The 24,612-nt window shown below is 36.1% G+C and overlaps 2 protein-coding genes across 2 annotated transcripts; both read right to left on the reverse strand.

Moving 5' to 3' along the window:
* Positions 1-131: 131 nt before the first annotated feature.
* On the reverse strand, positions 132-8,037 carry LOC111998347 (subtilisin-like protease SBT4.3). Its single transcript, XM_065772775.1, is given in 15 exon segments — positions 132-428; positions 431-640; positions 643-680; positions 682-784; positions 787-798; positions 885-1,098; positions 1,184-1,295; positions 3,125-3,189; positions 5,429-5,564; positions 5,653-5,747; positions 5,827-6,331; positions 7,147-7,393; positions 7,483-7,574; positions 7,658-7,752; positions 7,839-8,037. Coding segments are annotated over 15 exon segments (2,178 nt in total). The 5' UTR covers positions 7,935-8,037; the 3' UTR covers positions 132-270.
* Positions 8,038-8,080: 43 nt separating this feature from the next.
* LOC136067228 (subtilisin-like protease SBT4.11) lies at positions 8,081-8,900 on the reverse strand. The gene is made up of 4 exons (XM_065772776.1): positions 8,689-8,900; positions 8,508-8,602; positions 8,332-8,423; positions 8,081-8,238 (listed from the first exon to the last, which is right to left on the reverse strand). Exons 1-4 carry the CDS (start codon positions 8,782-8,784, stop codon positions 8,081-8,083), a joined length of 441 nt encoding a protein of 146 aa, XP_065628848.1. The 5' UTR covers positions 8,785-8,900.
* Positions 8,901-24,612: the final 15,712 nt, after the last annotated feature.

Consider the following 24,612-nt stretch of genomic DNA (forward strand, 5'->3'; position numbering starts at 1 on the left):
ACGATTCGGTCATTACAATAATGTCTTATGATGGTAACTTGTTTGAATTCTTTATCATTTCTAGTTTCGACCAAACCATATGAATATTTCAGTTATTTACTAAAAGGAATCGACAGACGAACGAATATCCATTTGCAAAATATGAAAAGAATCTTTATTGCACTGACAGCTTGAGTTTTACATTAAAATTTTATTGGAAGGAAGAATGATCTATTTGTAGAAGTTGGAGTTTGTTATGGCAAACTTATAATGATTCTATTCCTTTAGGCTCTAACGCTTTGGGTGTGCAAAACAATTGGACTTCTCACACTTAAGTGCCATCAGACCACACCAGTGATGCAGATAGCCTTGACTGAACTGGCAAACCACTTCCACTGACAGATACACAAAAGATTTCTTCTCATTTAGGGACTTGAAAGTGAGTACTTGGGCTCCACTTTTATATTAACTTTTGAATTTGTGTCTATTTTTGCCTTGTAACTGGAAGTTGCCGAGCCAACATTTGTAACTTTTCTGTGAAACGTACATTTATAGGCTTTCCTGGAAATACCCAGCTGCCATTGAAGGGTAATTCAAATCCTTTGGTGATGCATGACTGGTAATTTAGGACAAGTAGTCTTAGTATCTCCTGATAAGACTTAAGTTTCTTTGCATCATAGCCAATGTTACAAAGCATTTTATGTAGTCTTTTTTACAGCTTCATAAACAAGTCCTGGACGAACAGCTTCCACTGGATTTACATGCCCAGATCCATAGGCAAATTCACCACCCAGACTTTTGGAATGCTCATGGGCAAAGCTGCAGATTAGATTTAACATTTCAGAAATATTTACTTAAAAGATGTAAGAGCTATTATGGAGAGTTTTGTTAGATTGAAAGATTACCAGTAGTCATAAGAGCAGATTTGATGGCTGAAGGAGACCAATCAGGGTGAAAAGTCTTGACATAGGCAGCTGCACCAGAAACATGGGGGCAAGCCATAGAGGTTCCAGATACGAAATTGTATTGAACACGCCTTGGATCATCAACGAGAAACGAGGGTGCAGCGAGTGGGGAATATGCAGCTAAGATGGATACCCCTGGGGCACTTAAATCAGGCTGCGACACACACAGCCAAATATGAGCAAAATACCATAAATAGACTTGTAGGAAAGACTTAGAGATGTAGGTTACAATCATATACCTTTATAATATCTGGTATAAAAAAATTTGGTCCTCGTGAAGAGAATGAAACAACGGTAGGAGCTTCCGCATCTTTTATAGTTTCACTTTTCAAAATGCTTGCTTGAGGGTTTCTTTAAAATAAAACGTAAGGACTAATCAGAAAGCGAAGCACCAACGAAAGTAAAACTCAAACAATCCTACTATAAATACGCTTATACCCACGAAATGTAGAGAGTTCAGAGGAATTTTAAGAGAAACCTAGAGAAAATAAGATTGACTCATCCACAATCTTCACCTAAGAGCTCTTAAATTCTCTACTCTATTCTCTCCTTGACATAATCCTTGAGAGGTCTTTACCAAATCCTTTCTCTCACATACTCACGTCATGTGGTGTCTAATGGGAAGAGTTTGAAGGGACCAATATTTTGGTTGATGCTATGGTTTGAGGAATCCAGTAAAGCTAGAAAAGAAAACGTTCGCGAAACCTCATTGGAGCAAGAAGTTTGGAGGGCTTAGGTACTGGGTAGATTAGGACTTGGAGGTCTATTACTTTCAGTATCCCAATACATTTTCTAGTGGATTATTTACCTTGGAGGGGGCGGAGAGGTTTTATGCCGAGCTTTGGTTTCCTCTTGATAACACATTCATGTGTTCTTGTGTTTGCATCTCTCCTTTTCTTTACTTAATACTGCTGTGATTGTGATTATTTTTGTTTAGATTGTTATCAATTCTGTTATAAGTTTGTTATCATTTTCCGCACATACATTGTTTGATTATAAAGCTGTGTTGGTAATTTATTATTTGGGGGTCTAAACGTTCATAGGTGTTTTTAACCTATTTGAACTTTTGATTGGTATCAGAGCGGGTGCACTTGCTGAGGTTTAATTACCGAAGTGCGATCCTTGACCCTGTTAAGATGGATCGGTCTTAATCTCTTAATGCTCCTCCATATTTTGATGGAAGCAACTGTACATTTTGGAAAGTCCGCATGAGGGCATTCCTATGTTCAATCGATGAGAGTGTTTGGGATGTTGTAGATATAGGTGGACTAGGCCGGAGGCTGCCTAATCCATATGGGATAAAGCAGCTCTTGCACATATGTTGTTTGATTATAATCTTGTGTTGTTATTTTTAATTTTGGGGTCTAAACATTTATAGGTGTTTTACACACTATTTGAACTTTTAATTGGTATCAGAGTAGATACACTTTAATTACCTAAGTGCGATCCTTGACCCCTGTTGAGATGGATCGGTCTTAATCTCTTAATGCTCCTCCATATTTTGATGGAAGCAACTATGCATTTTGGAAAGTCCGCATGAGGGCATTCCTATGTTCAATCGATGAGAGTGTTTGGGGTGTTGTAGATATAGGGTGGACTAGGCCAGACGCTGCCTAATCCATATGGGATAAAGCAGCTCTTGTAGTAGCTAACGCTAACAGTAAAGTTTTAAATGCAATTTCTTGTGGTGTTTCTCCTGATGAGTTCCATGGGATTTCTCATGTCACGATGTCCAAAGAGGTGTGGAAAATTTTGGAAACAACTTATAAGGGAACTAAAAAGGTGAAGGACACCAAGCTGCAAATGCTCACCACACGCTTTGAAGAGCTGAGGATGAGCGAAGATGAGTCTTTCAACTCATTCTATGGGAATCTAAATGAGGTGGTAATTGGGAAGTTTAACTTTGGGGAAAAGATGGATGACTCCAGATTGTAAGAAAAATTCTTCGATCACTATCAGAAAGCTTCCGTGCAAAGGTTACTGCTATTGAAAAGAGCAAGGACCTTGATGACATCAAAGTTCAAGAACTTATTAGCTCACTTCAGATCTATGAGCTTTCTCTACCGTCACAAAGGAAGAGCAAGTCACTTGCTCTAAAGACAATTAATGAGAGAATAGAAGCTCATGACTCATCGGATGAGGATGAGGTCAAAAAAGATGTGGCATATCTTGTGAAGAACTTTCGAAAGCTTTTGAAGTTCAAAAAGAATGGAAAGTTTGCTGAGAAAGAAAAATTCCCAAATTCCTGGAAGGAGAAAAAGGATTTCAAGTAGAAAGAATGCAACGGTTATGGACATCTCAAAAGGAGTGTCCAAACTATTTGAGAGGGAAGGGTAAAATGTATGCCACCCACTCTAGTGACATCGATTCCTCTGATTTAGATTCAGAAGAAAGCTGTGATGGAGAGGAAACTTCTCTGCATTCATGACCATTGCTCCTGTGGAATCTTCAAATGATTTGTGTGTGTTAGTGGTAAGATCTTGGTAAGCACACTAAATTAGAGTCAATGGGGATAGTAGAAGAATCTGATGATGAGAAAGATGAAAGAATAGTGAGACTGCAAAAGACCTACAATTCCCTACTTGAGAAGACCGATGAATATGCAAAAATGGTGAACAGCCATTAAGAAAATGAAGAGAGCAAGCAAGACTACAAGAGTCTTTTAGTTTGATACAAGGAGACTAAGTGTGAAGTCGAGACGCTGAATGAAGAGCTGACCAAAGCCTACACAAAGATAAAATTTCTTGAGCTTGAGGTGATTCAAGCAAATGCTAAGTAAAGCGGTTTTCCTCCAAGAAGCTTGATGAAGTGCTTGCTCATCAAAAACCTTTCTCCGACAAGAGTAGATTGGGATACACTGGAGAGAGTAGTTCGAGTGTCAAAGTGTCCAAGGATATGAAGCTTGTGAAAGCTAAAGAACCAATGGTGGAAATCACTTTGTTGAGAAAGTGAAGGCGGAGAAGAAGTGAGCTTAGAGAGCTTTTGGGTACAAAACCCAAGATCTACAAAAGAGGCACAACATGCACTCTAATATCTCTCTAAGAAACCTTATAAAAACGTGCTTAGGGTTTCCTTTATATACTAGAAGAATTAGATTTGAAACTCTAATCCTTAATGGGCTTGAACTGCTGTTTGGACTTAATTCAAATTTTGCAGATACGATTCTCGAGCCTTACTTTCGATTGATCGAGCTTTGCAATTTTGCATAGTAAGTTTCTACATTCAGCTCGATTCAAGCTATAACAAATAAACTTTGCGCAAGTCTAAATCTAGACTTATTATTTTGATCATGGTTTGCCAACATATACAAAGTGAAGTTCTAATACATTTAGTCCTTAAAGTCTTAGAATCTAACAAAAACCATCTAAAATAGACCTTTTTACTGGAGACAGGTGTTGCATCTAACTTGTTCAAACTTGCAATTATTCACGTCCTCATTTAGCTAAATCAATTAATAAATTTTGCTACAACATTGAAAATTTGAGAGAGAGAGAGAGAGAGAGAGAATTTCGATGCCTATAAACTTATTGTTACTTAAGGATGCCTCATGTGATACGCAACTACATGATAAGTTCTTATCAAAATATTATAAAAACTTGTTTCTTGTAGCTCTTGTGTTATAATTTAAAATAGTATTATGTTTGTTTTGTTTAGACCTCTGTACACTCAGATTGTTTAACCTAATTAGTTAACCAAGTTGATACTTAGGTTTATTATGAGATCTATGTTAAACACAAATAATCATATCATAAAGTGTGGAAATATAAAAAAGACAAGTGATATGATTATCCAGGAAAACCAATGAAACCAGCAATTTCAAGGTAAAAAATCTAGGGAGGATTTAACTTAAACTTTCCTCAAGATAACAAATTCACTATGATAGAATGAAAGTTTTAAAGTTGATTTTCTCCTTAAAATCTAAAAGCAACCTCTTCTAGTGCTTACGACCATGTGCAGCTCTGAATCCACAAATTCTTCTATCTAAATTTGTTGAACACAAACACCCACGTTTGTGACTCTGAAATCACACTCAAAACTTTAAATCATTAACTATGTATGATCTTGTAGTAGCAACTTTAGATCTACCAGTTCTAATAATATAAAGATGGAATTTCGGTAGTGACTTTGACAGGAGAAGACACAATACCTTTTAGATCTCACAAAAGCACCTCCAAAGTCATAACAAAACGTGCTTTAGAGTTTCCTTTAAATACTAAGAGAATTAGATTTGAAACCCTAATCACTTAATGGGCTTAATAGGTTGATGGACTTTAATTAAATTCTGTAGAAACGCATCTCGATCGGTGGAGCCTTCTTCTTGATCGGTCGAACTTGACATGTTTCAAATTCCTGACTTGCAAATTCTGTATTCTTGTATTTTGACTTGTAGCACCTTGAGTATTGTCTAATCATACCTATAGACTTAGGGTTTATATCTAGATAAGTTTGTATTCATGGAATTAGCCAATTGCTCTATTTTTAACCTCCATATATGGTTCATTTCTCACGATTGCCCCTAGTGCACCAGACATGAAAGCCTCATAATCTCCAACATTCGATTTACAAAGCACATACTTTCCTTTCACCAATCTCTTGTCTAGACACCCTGGTTTGCAGTACCTGAAATGCAAAAAGACTTTATAATATTCCTTTATATATTTGTTAAGAAAATTTTGAAATTGGCAAGACTTTGGGCATCAAAATCTACATTGAATCATTTACAGAGCACCGCGTTGAAACTTCTTTTCCGTGTAGTAGAGGAAACCTGGTTGCGGGTGATGCGAAAGAATTGATTGATTTTCCCTGATTGTGGAAAGGCCATTAGGATACATAACAATAAAATTATTGCTTAATTCAAGAAGATTTAGGCGTTGATACGTACAACTAGTGTTTTTCCATCACCTAGGACAGCCTTGTCTTCGATCAGACGGTCTGTGGTACTTGCTGCTGCAGAAATCAACCACGGTGCTAGACTTACGGTTGATCCATAGGTAGGACCTCGATTGCCTGCAGACTGAGAAGTTAATATCCCCTTCTCCATTGCATGAAAAGCACCAATTGCAATGGAATCGTTAAAGAAATCAGTAGCTTGTCCGGGTCCTACTGAAATTGAAATGATGTCAACTCCATCAGCAATTGCATCATCAAAAGCAGCCAAGACATCTTCATCAGTACAGCCGTCCGGTTGGCAGATTCTATATGTTGCAATCCTGGCACTGGGAACCCCTCCTTTTGCGGTACCTTGTGCCAGTCCAAAAAAGCTAACATTGTTTACTATGTTCCCTGCTGCTGTAGAGGCAGTGTGAGATCCATGACCATCTTCGTCCCTTGCAGACTGAGTATTATTCGGTCGTGAGCTGCCGTAATATCGAGCTCCAATTATCTTGCTGTAACATGACAATTATATTATCAATGATGATTTTCACTTGTTCTAGTCGTTTGCATATCCATGTCGAGTATGATACTACTGCCCTTCATAAAAGTATTCATAGATCTAACATTAATTTTCTAAAGAAGTTTCATTTTAAACCCTATAATTTAAGCATGTAGCTGTCCTTATAATGATAAAAGTAATAAGTTTAACTATAATGTTTGAAATTATAACATATTAAATCTCATACTATTTTGGTGGAGTTTATTTTGTTTAGGTTCCGTATGAGTTGAGGGATTAATTTGTTATTATTATTATTATTCTTTTTTAAGATTGAAATTAATTTGCTATATCCCTTAACCATATATAAGATACAATAGACGCAGTGAAAAGCATTATATAGGCAAGTAGGTTTCTTAAAATGTATCTTATAGAACAAGAACAAAGTTTGTGTACAAACTAGTTTGTAGGCAGTAACTACAAACTCTCATATATATCTTTTTATTAGATGTGAATTTTTATAAATCTACTATTGGATCATATTTATTATAATATGCTTAATGCTTGCAAAATTTTGAGAATAGTATATCATCAATCAAATATTTAAATTTTAAGTTTTTGTAGTCTTAAATTATGTATAAAAAAACAAGTTTATGGATTGAATAGAAAAGAACTTCTGATTTGCATAGAATTTGACATGCGTGTTAAGAACAAAAAAAACACATATTCCAACCACTAAATTTTCAAAATATATAGTTGTGTTAATTTTTTGTGTGGAAGGTTTTAGGCAAAGTTTGTTCGTAAAACAATAATCGAAGTGTAAAACATTACTTGTTGCATGTGAAATTTTGGCCGCCTTCACAAATACCCTTCCACTTGCTGGGAGGAGGACCAAAACCTTTATCATTAAAGCTTTCTGATTCAGGCCAAATTCCAGTATCTAGAACTCCGATTATAATATCACTCTCAGCTTGGGCATTCCGCGTGGCACTTTCTTGTAAACCTATGAAGTCCCATGATCTTGTTGTGTGAAGTTGAAGAGTTTTGCTTGGAAAAACGGAGATGACACCTTCCATATCTGCATATCATAGTTATTATCTTGACAATAATGTAATATAATGTGTAACTATTTTGACAATGATGAAGTCTAAATCTTGCAGCACTCACTAGAAAGCCTTTGCTTTTCGATATCCGTGAGCTTTGCGACAAATCCATTGAAACTCCTAGTGTAACTTCTGATGTATGATGTTTCTACAGAACTACACATAGACACACAAAGAGAAATGACGAATAAAATTGCTTATCGATAATTTAGGTAAGCTTGAAAAATAAGAAATATTACCTGTCCAGCTGAGCGGTTTGCCGTAGCATACTTTGGTGGTGAGACAATGGTGAGTATTGCCCCTCTGGAAGTGAACCCATGTACACAATGTGAGCCTGCATTATCATCAAAAGGAGTAGCTAACTAGACATCTCAAATAAAAGAGAAGACTGAATTTCCAGAAATGTGAATGATCAGTCACCTGTTTTTCTTCAGTGCTGGCCCCGCACAGCACGCTCATGGTGATTATGAATATGGTGAAAACGTAATAAAACATTAGAGAAGCTTGGTTTGCCATTGTTCCGATTCTGAAAATTGAAGATTGGTGACTAGCGTTTTTTTACCAGGATTGAGTTTTTAAAGTCCCTCTCTATTAAACATTCAGGTCTATGTTGCTTGATATGAAATGCATAGTTAGAAATACATCTAGCAATTATGTTTTATTTATACACAAATTCCAGTATCTAGAACTCCGATTATGATATCACTCTCAGCTTGGGCATTCCGCGTGGCACTTTCTTGTAAACCTATGAAGTCCCATGATCTTGTTGTGTGAAGTTGAAGAGTTTTGCTTGGAAAAACGGAGATGACACCTTCCATATCTGCATATCATAGTTATTATCTTGACAATAATGTAATATAATGTGTGTGTAACTATTTTGACAATGATGAAGTCTAAATCTTGCAGCACTCACTAGAAAGCCTTTGCTTTTCGATATCCGTGAGCTTTGCGACAAATCCATTGAAACTCCTAGTGTAACTTCTGATGTATGATGTTTCTACAAAACTACACATAGACACACAAAAGAGAAATGATGAATAAAATTGCTTATCGATAATTTAGGTAAGCTTGAAAAATAAGAAATATTACCTGTCCAGCTGAGCGGTTTGCCGTAGCATACTTTGGTGGTGAGACAATGGTGAGTATTGCCCCTCTGGAAGTGAACCCATGTACACAATGTGAGCCTGCATTATCATCAAAAGGAGTAACTAACTAGACATCTCAAATAAAAGAGAAGACTGAATTTCCAGAAATGTGAATGATCAGTCACCTTTTTTTCTTCAGTGCTGGCCCCGCACAGCATGCTCATGGTGATTATGAATATGGTGAAAACGTAATAAAACATTAGAGAAGCTTGGTTTGCCATTGTTCCGATTCTACAAAATTGAAGATTGGTGACTAGCGTTTTTTTACCAGGATTGAGTTTTTAAAGTCCCTCTCTATTAAACATTCAGGTCTATGTTGCTTGATATGAAATGCATAGTTAGAAATACATCTAGCAATTATGTTTTATTTATACTATTCATTTAGGTTTTATTTTTAGTATTCAATGTGCATGCTCCTATATATACGTGGGCAATGCTGGCTGCAGGTCACAAAAATAAGAAAATGCTTTTTATAGATTTGACCAAGAACACTGGCATGGTCAATTCATTACAAAAATTTCTATTTATCTTAGAATAATATCCTTATATTTTTTAGTTTATACAACCACTTTTTTAAACATCACCAATTAAAAAGGTGAATTGAGAAATGAATAATATCCGCATGTACACATGAAAGTAGCTGTGTAAATTAACATGGGCACTATATTTGCAGACAAAATATGCATAATTTTAGACAAATTGACGTGGATGATTTTTTTGTTTGGTTGACTAAAATTTTGCATTTATGTCATTCTACGTTGTATGACCAAGTTCTCTAAGATATCTATATTTTTCTTTAAAACCATGAAAGCTTCTACAATCACAACAATGTATGGGCCACGATGACACTTTACAAAATATTATAGGTTATGGTGTAGAAAGAAGTTATTAGATTTGTGTTTTTGTCTCATGTTGAAAGCTTCCCAGAAATTTTGAGGGTTTATAAAGTAACACAAATACTAAAATATAATTAAATTATATATTGAGAATATCTATGGGCATGTAACTCTAAAACACAAGCGTGCAAATTGTGACTCACTTAGTACTTCTATGTGTGGTACGATAATAGTAGTGCCAAAAGCCATATAGCTCAATTGGTACTTTTTAATATTTCTAACAAAGTCAGGAAGAGTGATAGGCCAAGAATGTATTGATCTCTTGTGACGAATTAATTGATTAATTTAGTTCAATGAAATTAATTAGATTCAATTACATGCAATGAATGTGCTAGCACAAACAAATCACCAAGTAAACATGCAACGGAAATTAAATTTGACACGGGTGATTTGTTTATGAATGAGAAAAACCATCGAGGCAAAACCCCACTGGGTGATTTTAAGGTCTCCATTCTCGAGAATCCACTATTATCACAACAAGTGTTTACAAGTAAAGGAATCTCAGCACTTTATACCAACCTACAGTTGAACCCTTATCCTAATATCCAATTGGACTTGTTCTGTAGTAACAATCTCTCCTTTTAATGCAAGGCTCCCTGTACGTGATTAACCAATCTGATAGGCGGATCCTAGTACTCGGCTTACTCCTTTGCACGAATCCAAGTATGTGACTAACTCCACAACAAACATTTGATTGTTGTAGTTGATTTGTAGTAGTTTTAAATAGAAACATCAATAAGATCTTCAATGTTGGTACAAGAGATTTTGCTTAGTTACAGAACCCAAAAGCATACAAGAAACGCAGCAAGAACTCTTTCTTCGGTAGGAGGAGGCTGGGGTTTCAAAAAGAAAACCTTATGAAGCTCTCTAAGGTTAGGTTATTCTTTTTCCACCTCCTTTAAATTGGAGCTTAATGGGCTCTTCTATTCCAAATAGGTTTACACAAACCTTGGGCTTTCCTAGTCAGTAAAGATTATACAAACCATAAACAAATAGTCTTTTAGAATAAAAACGTTACTGGCTATAGACTGAATCCTATAAGCTCGATAGATCGAGACATCTGTCGAGCTTTAATGAATCTCGATTGATCGAGCTTCTATCGAGGAGGTATCGAGACCTGTAGATTACACTTTTCTTGAGTAGTTCTTAAGTAGTTTTCATGTCTTCAATTTAACCACTTGTAATGATCATCTTGAACCTACTTAGATTTACCCAAATATAAGTAAAGTGCATTTTGTCAAAAAATATGCCAATTACATACAAAATATGTCCTTAATAATCTCCCCCTTTAGCAATCTGTGACAAAACCACAAGAGTACATTGAATGTCCCAAATTACATTCTACTCAAAATTATAGAATAAATAAGCCTAGTCTAAAAGATCTTAACCTTGAAAGTTGCTGCAAGAAGAAGGTTCGGAGTCTTGACTCAGCTTTAACTTGTCTTTCCTGAAAGGCACTAAATAAAACACATTAAGGTACCATGTGGAAAATAATGACAAGTTAAATAAACAAGAAACATGTGTATAAAGAGAGAAAAGAAGCAACACATGTGAGAAAAAGAGTGAAACACATTCATCATCATCAAATATAGAAACAACACATAATGTATGTAAATGGTTACAGAACCAAAAGATACACAACACAAAATATATATCAATATCAAAGAGTAGCAAACTAACTCTCTCCCTAAGTTAGTTACATCAAAAACTTTTTTTCTTTTAACATGAAATTCTCCCCCTAAGTCTATTACTACCCCTGAGGAAAGACATTAAATTCTTAAATTTCTCTCCCTTTTTGACACGATTGTCAAATGGCATAAAAAGCGGAAAGACTTGACCAAAGATAGACAGAAAACTGATATAGAGGGAACAAGGAGAACAATGAACCATAGACCTATAAGAAAAAGAAAAACAAGATGCTATGGACACAAAGATAAGAGAAACATGCAAACCATGTGAAAAACTATGCATGCAGGATCTCGATGGATTGAGAGGTGTTGAGTAGCTATCGAGCAGACCTCGACGGATCAAACAGCTATCGAGAAGCTATCGAGGAGACAGAACTTTCTTGATGGATCAAGAAGCTATCGAGATTGCAATAAAAAGAAGCTGAAGAGCTCGATAGATAGCCTAATTGTCAAGAGGGGTCGAGGAGCTGTCGACATTGCTTAAAAATAGTTTTCCAAGAAGAGAAAAACAAAAATATGAATGTAATCAAGTATGCTACTCAACCAAAGATCCAAACAACATTTTAAGCTCTTAACAATATCTCTTAACATGAAAAATGTCAAGCATTTAGATCCAAAACCCACATACACATTAAACAAGTCTAACTAATTTTATATTTCAAAAACAAGTTAAGACAATTTAGTGAGCATACATTAACACACGTATTCCTTGTGATGGACAAATCACATTCTACTTGCACATGTATCAAAAGTAGTAAAGAATATTGCGTGTTGTGTGTGAAAAACATCGCAAAATTGCACAAGTGTTTACATGTTATGACGATTTGAGATATGAGAAAATCACTTTAACTCACACACAATCATAATTGTTTGATGGAGACTATCACCTTCGAGGTACATCTTATAACTCCCACATCTCCTAGAATACATGCTTGCAATCATATATAAAGCATTTTATTCTTTTTGTTTTTTATTTATTTTTCTTTACATATTTTTCTTTTAATAAGCATATCAAGCATGAGCATATAGAAGAAAGAAAAAAAATACCCAATGATGCTAAGCATTTGACATTGCACTTTTGATATGCCGAAGCATACAGAAGTCATTTAATAATTGGTGGGCAACAGTGGTGAGATGGTTATTTATGCTTTTCTCTTAGAATTTTCTAGTCATTCCCATCAAAAAGAGTGATACAGGTGTTAAGTACAAAAGATTACTTAATCTTACTCATCACAAACAAGTGCCACAAAGCTCACTTGCTTAGTTGTGCATAGAGATGCTCATCTAAGCTACAAAAGATACAAAGTTTAAAAAACTTTGTTTCAATGGCCATCCAAGGTACACAAATACCAATGTACACAAACACACATTGTCTTTGTATTTTTCTGAGTTTTCAAATTTTTATTTTTTATTTTTTATAAAAAACAAAATAAATCAAAACTAAAAATAAACAAATAAAAACATGTTAAACAAAACAACACAACGCATAAAACTAGATGCACATGCATGAGAGCATGATTCCAAAAAGAAAGTCCAACTTTAGATAGAAAGAATTAAAGCAAAGGACAAACAAAAGGACAATTAAGTCTTTGGATCCTTTATCACCCACACAGCACGAGTCCTTGGCCGTGAAGATGAAAAGGCACATGTCCTAGTACGACTACTAAAGGACATAGAGGAATTAGAATTCCCCTGAAATTAAATCAAAAAGCTCAAAGCCTTTAATAGTTAAAGAGCCTTTAGACAAAGGATGAGACCTATTTGACACTAGCTAATGAGGAAACAACTTGAGACAATTAGGGCGAGTATGTCGAGAACCACCACAATGGTGACAAACATGAGTAGTTTTAGAGCTACTCGACTTCCTAGAAGGAGGTCTAACCTTAGAAGTTGACAACTTAGGACAATTTGGCCTAATATGACCAACAATATGACAATGATGACAAGTGGGGACAAATTCAGAATTTTTATTCAACCTAGGAGGAGTTTTAGACATTGGTTTAGAAACTTCAATGTTAACTTCATAATATTTACCTTTGTCTATCCTAACAATATTAGCCTTCAACTCTTCATTATTCCTTTTAAATGGAGGAATATAAAAATCTTTTTCTTTTGAGTTAGGCTCAACAACAAGTTTGGCACAAGTTAATTTTTCATCTTCAATTTTAGATTTAACTTGTTGCTCTTCCAAACTTTTAATTTTGTCCACCTGAGATGAAATTTGATTTTTAAAATTCTCATTCAAATTATTGGCTTCATCCAATTTTGCAATCAAATCATCTTTTTCAAGCTTGACCAATTTAAATTTAGCTATTAATTTTGTAGAACTTTTAAGAGATCTCATATAAAAATTATAAAGCTTACAATAGGCATCTTGAATATCATCATCATCAATCAACACAAGATCATGCAAATAAAAAAAATCAAGAGTTTCCACGACAACAGAGGTCAATGGATCACACAACAAAGATTAAAACCTAATCAGAGTGTGCCTACTATAATACCACTTGATAGGCCAAGAATGTATTGACCCCTTGTGATGAATCAATTGATTAATTTAGCCAAGTAAAATTAATTAGATTAAATTAAATGCAATGAGGGTGCTAGCACAAACAAATCACCAACTAAGTAAATATGCAGTAGAAATTAAATTTGACACGAGAGATTTGTTTACGAATGGTGAAAACCACCGAGGCAAAACCCCACCAAGGGATTTTAAGATCATCACTCCCAAGAATCCACTATTATCACAAAAAGTGGTTACAAGTAAAGAAATCACAGTACCTTATACCAACATACAGTTGAACCCTTACCTTAATACCCAATTGGACTTATTCTGTAGTGACACTCTCTCCTTTTAGTGCACGGATCCTAATATGTGACTAACCAATTTGATGCACGGATCCCAGTACGTGGCTTACTCCTTTGCACAAATCCAAGTACGTGAATAACTCCACAGCAACCCTTTGACTGTTGTAGTTGATTTGCAACAGCTTCACATAGAAACACCAATAAGATCTTCAATGTTGGTGCAAGAGACTTTGCCTAGTTACAGAACCTAAAGGCATACAAGAAACGCAGCAAGAACTCTTTCTTCTTTAGGAGAAGGCTAGGGTTTCAAAAAGAAAACCTTATGAAGCTCTCTAGGGTTAGGTTATTCTTTTTCCACCTCCTTTAAATTGGAGCTTAATGGGCTCTCCTATTCCAAATAGGTTTACACAAACCTTGAGCTTTCCTAGTCCAATAAGGATTATACAAATCCATAAACAAATAGCCTTTTAGAATAAAAACGTTGCTGGCTATAGACTAAATCCCGTAAGCTCGATAGATCGATACATCTGTCGAGCTTTAATGATTCTCAATTGATCCAGCTTTTGTCGATAAGGTATCGAAACCTACAGATTGCACTTTTCTTGAGCAGTTCTTAAGTAGTCTTCATGTCTTCAATTTAACCACTTGTAATGATCATCTTGAGCCTAATTAGATTTATCCAAATGCAAGTAAAGTGCGTTTCGAGCAAAGGATATGCCAATTACATAAAAATACGTCCTTAACAAAGAGTCCAAATTCTCACACTCTCAACTCTTAATGTATCCCAAAAAAAAAAAAAAATGATCAAATGGTGGTTACCTTTTAGTTTAATAAAATTATGGAAGGTATTTTCTGATATGAAAATAACTAACTATATAAAATAATTTTTTTTGAAAGGTTATAAATTATTCTAAAAATTCATATATGAAAATTCAAATAGCGTTAAAAACACTATGAACGTTTAGACCCCCAAACAATAAATTACCAATTCAAGCTTTATATCAAACAATGTATGTGCGAAAAATAATAAAAAACTTATAACAGAATTGATAACCAATCTAAACCAAAAATAATCATAATCACAGCAGCAGTTAATTGGTAAAGATAAAGGGAAGAGAAATGCAAATACAAGGACAACACATGATGTGTTATCGAAGAGGAAACCAAAGCCCTTAGCGTAAAACCTCTCCACCGCCCTCCAAGCAGTAAATAATCCACTAGAAAATGTAGTTGGGATACATGAACAACAATAGACCTTTTAAGCCTAATCTACCCAGGTACCTAAGCCCTCCAAGCTTCTTGCTCCAATAAGGTTTCGCCGAACGTTTTTCTTTTCTAGCTTACTGGATTCCTCTACAAATCATAGCATCAACTAGTAATCATTGGTCTCTTCCAAAGTGCTTCCCTTAGCACTAAAAGAACCTTCTCACAGACGTGGGTATGGTGAGAAAAAGATTTGGTAAAGAACCTCTCAAGGATGTATCAATGGAGAGAAATAGAGTAGAGGAATTTGAAGATTCTCTTAGGTGAAGATTGTGGATGAGTCAATCTTATTTTTCTCTAGGGTTTCTCTCTTAAAATTCTCTCTGGAAACTCTTTACATTTCATGGGAATGAGGGGTGTTAGGACATATGTGTTTTCACTTGTTAAGAACATATGTCACTTATTTATGTAAATTGGCTAATCCTTTGACAAAACGTACTTTACTTGTAATTGAGTAGTTCTAGGTGTTTTTAATACTTCAAGAAACAAGGTTTCAAGATCAAGTGTTGAAATCATTAAGTCTGTCCAAGAAAAACAAGCTGAAGTGCAAAATCATTAAAGCTCGACACCTGCTTGATAGCTCCTCGACACTTGCTATCTGTCGAGATTTATAAAATCATATTTTCTAATCTGATTTCTTGGGATCCGTGAATATACTTTTGGGCCTTCTTTTCTCCTAACCTTAAATATATAAAAGGATTGTTTTAAGAGCCGTCAAACTGTACACAATTTGCACAAGTATTAAGCAAACTTTGTTCAAGCAATTTGTGATCAAAGACGAAATTTTTGACCTAGTTCATCTTCTCTGAAGAAGTTGCTATATATTTGCACCAAAGGGTTTTGTGACCAAGCATCTTCCTGATCTTCATTGTGTAGGATGAACTGAAGAACTTTGCAGCCAACCTCTCCTTCTAAGTTGGTGTTTGAAGTCATGTACTGGGATCTGTGCATTGGTTAGTCACGTACTTAGGAGCCGTGGATCAAAAAGGGGAACTGTCACTATAGATCAAGTCTAATTAGGTATTGGGGTAAGGGTTCAACTATAGGTTGGTAAGGTACTTGGGATTCCTTTACTTGTAACTGCTTGATTTGATAATAGTGGAATTTCGGGAGTAGTGACCTGAAAATCACCCGATGACGTTTTTGTTGCAAGGGTTTTCCCCATTCGTAAACAAATTACCGTGTCTTTTAATTTCCACTGCATATTTTAGTTTTTGGTGATTTGTTTGCACTTCCACGTGTTTGCATGATAAATTGATTAATTAATAACTTGGCTAATAATTTAATTGGTTTAATCACAAGGGGTCATTCAGTTTGTGGCCTATCAAGTGGTATCAGAGCAGGCACACTTTAATTAGGTTTAATCTTTGTTGTGTTAATCCATTGACCCCTGTTGTCATGGCTATAATCAGCTTAAAGAAATCTTTGTTTTCAAATACATCTTGTTTTTCTAATCACTATTTGTTTGAGTGTCTCAGAAAATACAAGTCTAAAAGTTATTTGAATTCTTTTATGATGACTATTGGAAAAGATCTCAGTTTAGCTAAGAAGAAATTAGACTATCTCAAAATGAAAATGTGCAAAGGAGTTCGTCTGAGAAGAGTGAAAGTTAAATGCTTAGCTCATAAAAGGCAGTTGAGTGAAAGAACCATTCCCTCTGATTTGTCATCTAAGCATGAAGTGTGTTTCATGATGAAGTTTGCATTCAAAGTGTTGGATACATGTCTATGGTACCTTGATAGTGGTTGCTCAAGACACATGACTGGAGACCGATCTCTCTTCATGATCTTTGAGCCTAAAAAATGTGATAATGTGACTTTTGGTGATGGAAGCAAGTCACAGATTAAAGGGAAATGAATCATATCTTTACCAGGACTACCAGACATTGCAAATGTTCTCTATGTAGAAGGTCTAAGGGTGAACCTATTGAGCATAAGTGAGATATGTGATCAAGACTTCATGGTGCTATTCGCAAAGGGAAAGTGTCTTGTCATGGATGAGTCTGGAAAGAAGCTCATTAATGGGGTTCGCACTTTGGACAACTGTTATGGATTGGTTCCTGATGCTGATATTGTGTGTAATAGCATTTGTTTGCCTAATGAAGATCTATGGCATCAGCGAATGGGACATGCTAGTTACAAGCATCTATCCATTGTATCTAAGCATGAATCAGTCTTATGGATACCAAAGTTTAGTAGAATGAGTAATGTGATGTGTGGACCATGTCAGCTTGGAAAACAGACGAAAGCCAAGCATCTAGGCACTCACATCAGCTACCTCCAGACCATTAGAGCTTTTGCATTTAGATCTTACGGGTCCAACCAGAACCGAGTCTCTTGGTAGTAAGGGATACATCATGGTTGTGGTAGACGACTTCACTAGATACCCTTGGGTCATTCTACTATGATCCAAGTCTGATGCTCCTGAGTACGTTGAGGCTTTGTGCACAAGACTGCAGAATGAAAAGAGCCTAAAGATTGATCGAATTCAAAGTGACCACGGTAAAGAATTCGAGAACTCATACATGGGATCTTTCTGCATAAGATCAGATATATCTCAAGAATTCTCTACTCCTATTACACCTCAGCAGAATGGTGTGGTAGAAAGAAAGAATAGGGTTATTCAAGAGATGGCCAGAGCCATGTTGCACAACAAAGATGTGGCTCGAAACTTGTGGGGAGAAGGCGTAAACACTGCATATCATACGGTTAATAGGGTGTACTTCAGACCCGGTATCAAAAAAACTCCTTACGAGTTATGGAAAGGAAGAAAGCCAAATGTGAAGTATTTCAGGATCTTTGGAAGTACTTGCTTCATTCTTAAGGATAGAGAGAATATGGGAAAGTTTGACTCTTGAAGCGATGAAGGCATATTTCTGGGATACTCGTCTACAAGCAAGGCTTATCGGGTATACAACAAGAGAACTATAAAGGTAATGGAAATAGTAAATGTCGTCATTGATGAGTCTTCAGATTCCAGTTTTGAGAAAGGCATTGAAGAACTCTCTAAAAAAATTCTTCCTCATGAGCCTAGGGAAGTTCACGATATTGTTGAACTAGAACCTGTGTCCCCAAGTACTCCTAGTATTGTGGAAGACTCTACAGATGCTCCTACTTCACCAGATTCTGAGTCTCATGAAGTAAAAGGACCTTCCTCTAGAATCAAATTAAATCATCATTCGGAAGTTATTGTCGGAAACATGAATGAACTCACATTAAGGAAACGTACAGTTGATAAATGTGTTGCTAACTTTATGTCTTATTTTTGTTACTTGTCACAGGTTGAACCCAAGAAAGTTGAGGAAGCATTACAAGATGAAAGTTGAGTCGAAGCAATGCATGATGAACTACTTCAGTTTAAGAGGAATGATGTTTGGAATCTAGTACCTAGACCAAAAGATGAGCACATCATCGGTACAAAGTGGATATTCCATAATAGGATCGATGAAGAAGGCAATGTGATTCGTAACAAGGCTCGACTCTTAGCTCAAGGATACTCACAAATGGAAGGAATAAACTATGATGAAACTTTTGCCCCAGTTGCTTGAATGGAGTCCATCAGAATTCTCCTTGCCCTAGCATGTCATCTGAAGTTCAAACTTTATCAGATGGATGTGAAGACTACTTTCTTGAATGAGCTGCTTAAAGAGGATGTTTATGTGGCTCAACCAAAAGGATTCATTGATCCACACTTTCCAGTGTTGGAAAATCTGGTTTTGTATCTCATACAAAACACGCAGCGGAAGCAACAAAAGACGGATCTACTTCAATCACTACAAGATAACATGTAACCATGAATTTTAGAACAAAGAACAAAAAGCGTACCTTGGTGCAGTGAATTTCAAAACCTGACTTGAGAAAACCTTCAATCTTCATCTCAATTTCACATGTTGCCTAAGATGTGTGGTCTCTCAATCAGTCTTTTGTACATAGATTCTCAAAGAAAAAATCATTCTTCTTCTCCTTGTGGAGAAAAACTGGTTTCTTTTCTTTTCATCATACGTACATTTTTCTACCTTAGTTGTTTCTTTATTTAATAACTCTTATTAAATAATGACTGATTATCTAATTGGGTTAGCCTTTTGGGCCTACCCAGTTGGACTTTAGTTTATGGCTTAAGATGGGACTAAAGGGAACAAATAAGACTATAGCTCCAATGAGCCTTGGACTTTTCTGTCAACTCTTGACAAGTCCAAAGTTACCATTAATTATATTCAATACCACTATAAGAATATAATTGCACTCTAGGCCTTATTAATAAATTATATCCCAAGACTTTATTATACATACAACCCCTTCATTAAAATATTCGTAGTAATACAAAGTCATAAATATAGACTGCCACTTTGAAGATTACTACATCTTAATTCTTGAGTGCCCAGTTTAATCCTTTTATATTATAGATCTCATAATTTATACCGTAACTTATAGATCTCACTCCTAATATATCAAAGCAACCTACATCTCATACTCAAGTCCATTATTCTCTCAAGATTTACAGTTGATGTAAACAGAAGTCGTGAGATTTATTATTCATTTGACAGTTGTTAGGAGAATAATAAATCTCACAGCGGTCTAGTTCAATATGTCTTAACTCTTAAAACATATCAACATATCAACTAGAAGTCTCCACTTCCATGATCAAGACAAATCATCTTAGTTGATATGTTATAGTCTTCACAGATGAAATGCCAAATTTCATCACCGATTACGAACTAAAATTCTGAGTTTACAAAGAACTTGTGATTTATATCTTTCTATGACTTTTCACATAAATCACAGACTATGCACCTCATGGACTAAGATAATGTCCACTAGTTCATAAATAGTCTCATATAATTAAACAACTCAATTATTCATGACATGCCAACCAATTGGATTTTAGGGCACAAATCCTAACATCCAGATCATGTGTTGTACCTCAAGAAGGCACTTTATGGGTTGAAGCAAGCCCCTAGAACTTGGTATGATAGACTTACAAAATATCTGGTGTCATATGGGTTCACAAGAGGAAAAACTGATCAAACACTCTTCATCAAAAGGGAAGATGGTGAGTTGATTGTTGCACAAGTGTATTTTGATGATATCATCTTTGGTTCAACTAAGGATGAACTCGCTCATAGCTTCTCAAAACTCATGCAAGCCGAGTTTGAGATGAGCATGATTGGAGAACTGACTCACTTCCTTGGATTGCAGATTCATCAACAAGATTCAGGTATATTCCTATCTCAATCTAGATATGTTAAAAATCTTGTGAAAAAGTTTGGTTTGGAATCTGCTAGTTCTGTTAGAACCCCTATGAGCTCAAATGTTAAACTCACTGTAGACTTATTAGGCAAGAGTGTTGATCCCTCTCTTTATAGAAGCATGATATGTAGTCTTCTTTATCTTACTACTAGTAGACCTGACATTAGTTACAATGTTGGAGTGTGTGCTAGATATCAGGCTAATCCCAAAGAATCCCACATGACTGCTTTAAAACGGATTATAAAGTATGTCGAAACCACTGCTGACTTTGGTGTTAGGTATAGCAAGGACACAAATGATGTCTTAGCTAGGTACTCAGATGCTGATTGGGCTGGTAATGCTGATGATAGAAAAAGTACTTCAAGGGGTTGTTTTTATGGGGGTAACAATCTTATCTCCTGAATGAGCAAAAAGCAGAACTCCATCTCCTTATCCACTGCAGAGACTGAGTACATCGCTGTCGGCAGTTGCACCCAACTCCTTTAGATGCAAAAACTCCTTCATGATTATGGTATTTGTCAAGAGCATCTTACCATTTACTAGGACAATACCAGTGCCATCAATATCTCTAAGAACCTGGTTCAACATTCTCGAACCAAAAACATAGAGATCTGACATCACTTCATTAGGAAGCTTGTCGAAGATGGTATACTCACTCTTGAGTTTATCCACACTGATGATCAAAAGGCTGACTTGTTCACCAAACCTCTTGACAGCAAACGTTTTGAATTCTTTCGTTAAAACATTGGTGTCATCTCCATGGATTGATCATCTTCTCTCATTCTTCTCCTTTTTGCATTTGCATCTAGTTTTATACTTTGCTTTGTTTAACATGTTTTTGGTGTTTACTTTCAGTTTTGTTTATTTTGTTTTTGATATAAAAAAAAAATTTTGAAAAAAATCAAAAAAAATACAAAAACAGTGTGTGTTTTGTGTACTTTGGTACTTGTGTACCTTGGATGGCCAATAAAACAGAGTTTTCTAAACTTTGTATCTCTTGTAGCTTAGATGAGCATCTCTATGCACAAGTAAGCAAGTGAGCTTTGTGGCTCTTGTTTGTGATGAGTAAGATTAAGTTATCTCTTGAACTTAACACTCATATCACTCTTTTTGACGGGTAGGACTAGAAAATTCTAAGAGAAAGGCATAAATAACCATCTCACCACTGTTGCCCGCCAATCATAATACGACACATGTATGCTCTGGCATAGCAAAAGTGCAGTGTCAAAGACACCCGTATGTTTCGGCATAACAAAAGTGCAATGTCAAATGCTTAACATCTTGGGTATTTCTTTTCTCTTTTTTATATGCCCATGTATGGTATGCTAAAATAAAAGAAAATATGCAAAGAAAATAAAAAGCAAAAAGATTAAAAATGCTTTAAATATGGTTGCAAACGTGTATTCTAAGAGACATGAGAGTTATAGGATGTACCTCGAAGGTGATAGTTCCCATCAAACAGTTATGATTGTGTGTGAGTTAAAGTTATTTTCTCATATCTCAGATCGTCATAACATGTATACACATATGCAATCTTGCGATGTTTTTCACACACAACACGCAATATTCTTTGCTACTTTTGATACATGTGTAGGTACAATGTGATTTGGCCATCACAAGTGTTTACATGTGCTAATGTATGCTCACTAAACTGTCTTGACTTGTTTTTGAAAAATAAAATTGGTTAGACTTGTTTAGTGTGTGTGTGTGTGTTTTTGAGGATCCATGTGCTTAAAATTTTTGTTGAGAGATGATTTTGAGAGCTTAATATGTTGTTTGGATCATTGGTTGAGGTACATGTTGGATTGCATTCATATCTGTGTTTTTTTCTTCTTGAAAAACTATTTTTAAAAGCCGGCTCGACACCTTCTCAACACCTCCTCTATACCTTGTTATCTGTTGGGCTTCTCAAGCCTTTTTCTTATCACAATCTCGACACCTCTTCGACACCTGATGGATTGATCAAGAAAGTTCCTATCTCCTCTATACCTTCTCTATACCTTGTCAATCGATCGAGCTTCTGTTCTTGGTTTTGGTGTTTATTCCTCGATACATTCTCGACACATGTAGCTGTCGACATTCATTTTCTCGACACCTACCTCGACAGCTATCTCAACACCTCTCGACACCTCAGCTGTCAAGAATTACTGAAGCTTCTATATAAGTTTTTGTCGCGATTTGCAATTCATTTTCTCGATCTCTCTCGACCTATCCGCGGCTATTCATCTCCCTAACCTCTTTTTCTCACTTAAAATCTCCAACCCACGTGATTTTTGGCCATTCCTTGCTTCAGATCACTTGGTAAGATCTCTTTTTCCTTCCTTTTTCATGCATTTCATGTTATGAATCTTAGGTTTTGGGGTTTCTGAAAATTTTTGGGGTTTTTCAAAATTTATGAGTTTTTCTTGAAATTTTGGGTTGGGTTTTCACTTAAATGTGTTCAAAATGTCATACATTGCATTTCATGTGCATTAGAATGATATTTTCATGCATTTAGATGTGTGTTTTCTACTTGTGTGCTGATAGGCTTGGATTGGGCTGAGCCCATGATGCTTTTTAATTTGCATGTCACATGTTCATGCATTCCCCATGCATATGTATTCATTGTTCAATATATTTGATATATGTGAACTGTTTTGAGACTTTTCTGATTGTCTCCTTCTCTATCTCTTTCTCATTTTGTTTACATTGTAGTGTCTATGGCACCTAAGCGTAAATCCACTCTGGCTCGGAACCCTCTGCGTTCTGGAGCTTCTTCATCTTCTGATTCTGCTTCTTTAAATCTTCGGTTTTGTGATGGTGATGCCCGCAAGGCATTTTAGGAGAACTTTTCTAGACGAGGTGTTCATTCGGAACGCTAAGTCATTTTGGCAGACTTCGCCGACACTGACCTTCCCTCTGTTATTCACAGTAGGGGATGTGAGTCATTGTGTGACATCCCAGTTACATGTCCTCTCGTGCTTATTCAAGAGTTTTACTCCAACATGCACGGGATCGATCGTTCAGTACCTCTCTTTTTCACTCACATTCGAGGTACGCGCATCCCTGTCACACCGCAGCTAGTTGTGGATGTGCTTAGGGTTCCTAGGATAGAGTTTCTTGACTATCCTTCTTGTTAGCGTCTGAGGACTGTGTCCAAAGATGAGCTCATTTCTGCTTTTTGTGAGCGTCCCGCTATTTGGGGTGAGCATCAGTATACATCATGTAGACCTTTTGCTAAAGGTCCTAGATTCTTAAACATAGTGATGACTTTTGTACTCCATCTACTCTCTCACTATAACTCCATCACAGAGCCTCGTGCTCGATTTTTGTTATCTCTTCTTGAGCATCTTACTATAGATTTTCCTTCTCATTTCATCCTTTCTATCATAGATGTTCATTTAGATTCGGCGTCCCATGATAAGCTCATCTTTCCTTCCGCTATCACGAGGATCTTACGCCATTTTTCTATCCTTTTTCCTGTGTCCGAACACTTCACACACATCTGTGCCATAGATGCTGCTACCGTAAAATGTAGTGAGGCTCAGTTTAGGTCGAGACAGACGGATTCCACTCCTCCCTCCCGTTCAACTTCATCCAGATTTGCTCTATCTACATCTGCTCTTTCTTTCTCTATGGGTAATGTATCTCTCGAAGACATCATGGCGCAGCTGCAGCACATGGATGCTCGCCTCGATACACTCTCCACTGAGTTGTATCAGGTGAATGTTCGTGTTAGTCGTATTGCACGACGGTAGGCGACCATGGGCGGTTTTGCTCCTGAGGCTACTCCTTCACCACCTCCTCTAGTAGCTTCTGACTCTAAGGATGATGATGATGATGGTGATGATGATGATGCTTTGGATGATGATGATGGAAATGCTAGCTCTACTGATGAGATGTCTACATAACACTCTACCCTTTGTCACTCGTGACAAAAAGGGGAAGTAGTTTTGGGTTATGAAAGTAGTCATCTTAGGGGGAGAGTTAGTATAGGACATATTTGATATGGGGAGTGTTGATATTTGAGGGATGTAGTGAGGTTTTGATGTATCTTTTCTTTTCTATTCTTTATAGATACATTGATCTTGTATATGAGGTCTTGTGACCAATTTTACATACATTGTACATATTTTCTCTCTATATGTGGATGTATGTTTCTTTCA

The sequence above is a fragment of the Quercus suber genome, unplaced genomic scaffold (assembly GCF_002906115.3).
Source record: "Quercus suber isolate HL8 unplaced genomic scaffold, Cork oak 2.0 scaffold_63, whole genome shotgun sequence".
NCBI lineage: Eukaryota > Viridiplantae > Streptophyta > Magnoliopsida > Fagales > Fagaceae > Quercus > Quercus suber.

Excerpts from the sequence above, each read along its gene's own strand:
- LOC136067228 (XM_065772776.1), bottom strand. The coding sequence starts at position 8,784 with ATGGCAAACCAAGCTTCTCTAATGTTTTATTACGTTTTCACCATATTC. Across the intron at positions 8,603-8,688 it reads CCAGCACTGAAGAAAAAAAG|GCTCACATTGTGTACATGGG; the intron begins GTGACTGATCAT and ends ATGATAATGCAG. Across the intron at positions 8,424-8,507 it reads CAAACCGCTCAGCTGGACAG|TTTTGTAGAAACATCATACA; the intron begins GTAATATTTCTT and ends GTCTATGTGTAG.